The sequence below is a fragment of the Limulus polyphemus genome, unplaced genomic scaffold, assembly GCF_000517525.1.
Source record: "Limulus polyphemus unplaced genomic scaffold, Limulus_polyphemus-2.1.2 Scaffold4948, whole genome shotgun sequence".
NCBI classification, from domain to species: domain Eukaryota; kingdom Metazoa; phylum Arthropoda; class Merostomata; order Xiphosura; family Limulidae; genus Limulus; species Limulus polyphemus.
Window position 1 is genome coordinate 14379 of NW_013670558.1, and position 4841 is coordinate 19219.

Genomic DNA, 4841 nt, shown 5'->3' on the forward strand with positions numbered 1-4841 from the left:
AAAAAAAAAACGTTTTTTTTTTATATCCAAATTTGTTATTTCTAATATTTATGTAGTCTTTGTCGCGACGGTAAAGTGCATTATATGAATCTGTGTTTTTTTATGTTTATTTTTAATATAAATTTATAAGTATTCGTTCTGTTTAAAATGGTGTTAAGTGTGGCGCCACTACTAATCCTTGGCGGAGCTTTTGTCACAGATGTTTTTCAGCTTCTTTATTCAGTTTCACTGGAGGATAATACCGTTTTATGGAAGATAAGATGAGTGGAGTGGCTGATCTCTGTCTTGCTTTTCTGTAAACATTAGTTTTGAATTTGTCGTCACGTTTCACGACGAGAATGTCCATGAACCGTAGTGTTTTTGTTATTTTCAGTTTCCATGGTGAATTGCATTTCATTGGTCTATGGAGTCGAGGCGTTTACACACACACAAAAAAATGTTTGTTTTTCTGTGAAGTTGAGAGTCCAATATTCCAAATTTTCCATGTAAGGCTAATACTTGGGTAAGTGAAGAGACGTCTGTTTTTATATGATATCTTGTCGTGTTGAAAGATTGCCATTTTCTCAAAAGTTAACTTTTTGAAAATTAGATACATTACATAAATTAGATACTTATCTAAAGAGTTAAGGTAGTCTCCTATTTAATCCTAGAATTACCGATCGTGTCCTAACCAAATAGACGTTTCAAACATATTTTCATGGACAATTTATGCATCAAATTCTTTGTAAGTCCATGATTTTATTTGTTAGAGAGTCCCTAATCTTAATCTAATTGATTTTAAATCATAAGTATTGCGATTATCCCACCAACTACTGGTAGAATGTCCTGTATTTATTTTTTTTTTTAGTGCAAAGCCACATTGAGCTATAAGTTGTGTTCACTGCGGAAAATTGAACCCCGGATTTTGGCGTTGCAAGTAAGTAGACTTCACGCTGTCCCCTACCGAGGGGATGGATGCCCCATGTACTTTACATATAAAATGAGTGGTTTTATCCGTTTGTTTGGTCAGGGTTAACTCGGTTTTTTAAAGAGACTTAACGAATTTAATTAAAATTTTCCAACTACCTCGTATCAGTGCCCATTCCAAGAGTTAAATAGGGATCGTACATGAATCCACTATCTAGAATAATAAAAGGGCGTGTCTGTGGATCTGTGTGACCGCCATAGCTCCAACAGGAAAGAACCTGAAATTTTGTACACCTACTAAGTGGACCCTGAGGGTGTGCACCTGGGTATTATTAATTATCTTATTCACGTGTATGCGCGCCCCATAGTATACCCTGTAGTATATCAGTTAGATTAACAACTTCTATTATATAGAAAAACCAGTGCATCTTGGTAATAACGCGTTCCCACAATGCCTTTTATGTCATGTTGCTTAGCAACAAAAGTATAATCTAATATTGTTGTTAGTCTATGTAGTGAAAGTATAAAATGAAACGTAGAGACAACAAAACTGGAAAGGCATTTGTTGATTTCATAATTTAGAGTCTCCGTTGATTAAGGAGGTTCGTTTAAAAACTTTGGTAATATAACAGAAATAATAACTTAATTCAGAAACAATTTAAGTTTAAAATTGAATCGATATTTTCACTTTCATGATAAATTTTATGCACTTGCTAAAATATATCAACCTAACAAATAACTCCTGCGAAGCCGCCGGGTACTTTCGCTAGTGTTAAATATAACTAGGTAACTGAACGTGAAAGGTGACTGTTAAGCAATATAAACCATCTGCACCACTTATCTCCTAGGAACAATGGGGTTCGATGCCATGCAAAATGAGTTTATTGTATTATGTTTTCTACTTTTTCGTTTAGGACTGTTGTTTTTGGAAAGAGTGCTCCTTTTCAACTTCATGTTAAATTGTTCTTTCTTGTATCATACCAATGAACATGGTTTTACAATATTTATGCGTAGAACAGCTGAAACCTGAAGTTCACTTACAATATTAAAAGGTTTTCCAAATTCTCAAAGGAACCGGCAGGAAGGAATTGGATTTCGTTATCATCCAATAATCTGACAGAAATTTAAAAAACAAAAAGCATAAAAAATATCATCATAAAATAATACAAAAAATGTCATTAGAACATATTTAAATAGATTCCAATAAAAAGGACAGATACAATGAAACAATCTACAATATAATTAATTACCGGTTTCGTAACCTTTAAGTCACTGCTATTCATAGTTAAAAATAAGTTCCAAGACGGCGAAAGAAACCGGTTTCGTGATCTTAAATTCGCTACTTTCTATAATTAAAATTAATTCCAATACAATGAACGCTATCGGTTTCGTTACTTTAAAGTCACTGCTATCTAAAATTAAACAAAAAACATTCCAATACAAATGAACGTTACCGGTTTCGTGACCTTAAAATCACTGCTATCCATAATTAGAAAAACAGTTCAAATACAACAAACGCTACTAGGTTCGTGAACTTATAGTCGCTGTTATCCACAATTAAAAGATAATTTCAATGCGATAAAAGAAACCGGTTTCGTGACCTTAAAGTCGAATAGAAAACTTGGCTAAAAATAACAACAGCAAGTACTAAGGAAAGCTTCATGGTTTCATTTCCTAAAGTCACGAAATAGGTTGTTTGAAATCAAGTTGTTTTACAAGACATATTAATTGAAGTCTGTTTTTTTATACAGTTTCTAGAAACCCACGGTTACATTTACGCAAGGAAATCGGTTACAAACTTCTTGTAAAATTCATCACAAATGTGAAACTTATTTTTTTTTTGTCGAGAATGATTTTTTTCAACTGTATTCAAAGAGGATAACCTTGAAGAAACCCTACTATGTATATAAAAGGCAGTACGTGACAAAGTATGAAAGTTAGGCCTATTCTCAGATAACTTACAGTTTTGTTAAATTGATCAAAGGTGCAAATGTTTCACGATAGATGGCTCTGATGTGGCAAGTTCGAATGTCACTGAAATCCAGAGAAAACGAATTTAAATGAATTTTATTTTTCTAGGTATATATATATATATATTGTTCTTCTTATTCCATAACTGACACTTGGGATTGGTTACAAAAATAGCCAAAAGGTCTTCTAATTAATGTTATATTTTAAATGTATAACGTTTCTAACGTTCAAAAACTTAGACGTTTTAAAATAAATAACTAAAGTCTAAGGTTTCTTGTTTTTAACGTTAAAGATCCTCATCACATCAAAACAGATTGGTACAAGCCTAGGTTTTTTTTTATGTTTGTCGTTCAGTTTACGTTCCAATAAGTGATTTTAAGTAAGATTATTTAATACAAATACAAAGAAAACTTACAGTTCTCGCAAATTATCTAGTCCAACAAACGCGCCTGCGGCAATCTTTTTGATTGGGTTGTGAGAAATAATCCTGTAAAACAAAAGAAACCAATCTTTTTTTATTGGGTTGTGAGAAATAATCCTGTAAAACAAAAGAAACCAATCTTTTTTTATTGGGTTGTGAGAAATAATCCTATATAACAAGAGAAACCAATCATTTCACCACTGTCAATTTATACATTAATTGACAAATAGGTCACTATATTATGCGTACTTAGAGATGATGCAAACAAAGATGATGCGCACATAAAAAAAATGGACGTTTTTTTCCGATCAACAGTTAATCGTATTGAAAATTGAACCGTGTGGCGTTGCAGTGTCTTTCTTGGTGTGATGGAAATCTAGTAGACTTTGTAATGGAGGATAAAGTAAACGATTTTGTCAACATAAGTTTTGGATACGTTGTATTTCAAGATTGAACAGAATCGCCATGTCAACAGGAATGACTTATCGTTTATTCTGATTCTGATTTTTGGTTGGTTAGCAACTTTTCATTCTGATGTTTCGTTGGTTGGAACTTTTTTATCCTGATTTTTGATTGGCTGGTAACTTTTTATTCTAATTTTTGATTGGCTGGTAACGTTTTATCCTGATTTTTGATTGGTTAACAACTTTTTATTCTGGGTTTTGGTTGGTTATCAACTTCTTATTCTAAGGGGACAATGGTAAATAATGATTATATGATATATAAAATCACTAAACAATTGTAACTTGTAAATAATGAAACATAAAATTCCCCAAAATATTTATATTAGATTCAAATTACTTATAACTCTTCTTATAAAATAATTAGCAACGATAATATATTTTGTTTATTATCATCCAATCAAAACGGAAAACAAACAAGGGGGAATCCTCAATAGCCGCAACACTTGAAATTATTTTAAGCAGGATTAGAGTAAATTAATCTATTAGACCTACGTTTCCATTTTTATTAGCTATATTTTTGTGCGCCAGCAATACCAAGCGTGGGGCGCACGTATACCAGATTCGATTTTATTACTCAACAGGATCTCTACCAACCTACCTTCAAATTTAAATTATTTTAGGCAGGATTAGTGTAAATTAATCTATGAGACCTTGGGCGTGATCAAATACATCAATTCAAAGGGTTGGACCTCCTGAGTCCAAAACTGTAATTATATCTCAAGTCGGTCAAGAGATGGCGGAGCTATGAGCTAAAAGTTTGTAGTTGAAAAACTCAAAGATATTCTATGAGCCGCTATGCCGCGGCTGAAAAGGAGAGGTTCTTGAAATGAAACATATGTACTTAATATAAAGTTATAAAAATGTGGTGAGCGTTTTAATGGACTCTCACTTGGATTTCTAACATTAAACTGATTTATTCTAAATCTTAAATTTTCTTTTTTGGCCAAAGTAACTTTCACAACATATTGTAACTTTTAACATATACAGTAATACCCTCTTATCTGTTATCAGTAGTTTGTTTATAACAAATTAAACGTTTTTAAAGTTTCATATCAATTAGGTGGTTAGGACGCTCGACT

The 4841-nt window shown here is 32.3% G+C and overlaps 1 protein-coding gene across 1 annotated transcript in view; it reads right to left on the reverse strand.

Moving 5' to 3' along the window:
* Positions 1–4841, reverse strand: part of LOC106471895 (relaxin receptor 2-like) — a gene marked incomplete at both ends in the record, with an annotated part of 50625 nt that overhangs the window by 10801 nt on the left and 34983 nt on the right. Inside the window, 3 exons of the mRNA XM_022400504.1 lie at positions 1948–2019; positions 2869–2940; positions 3293–3364. Of these exons, the coding sequence (XP_022256212.1) occupies positions 1948–2019; positions 2869–2940; positions 3293–3364 (216 nt within the window). The remainder of the gene's footprint in view (positions 1–1947; positions 2020–2868; positions 2941–3292; positions 3365–4841) is intronic.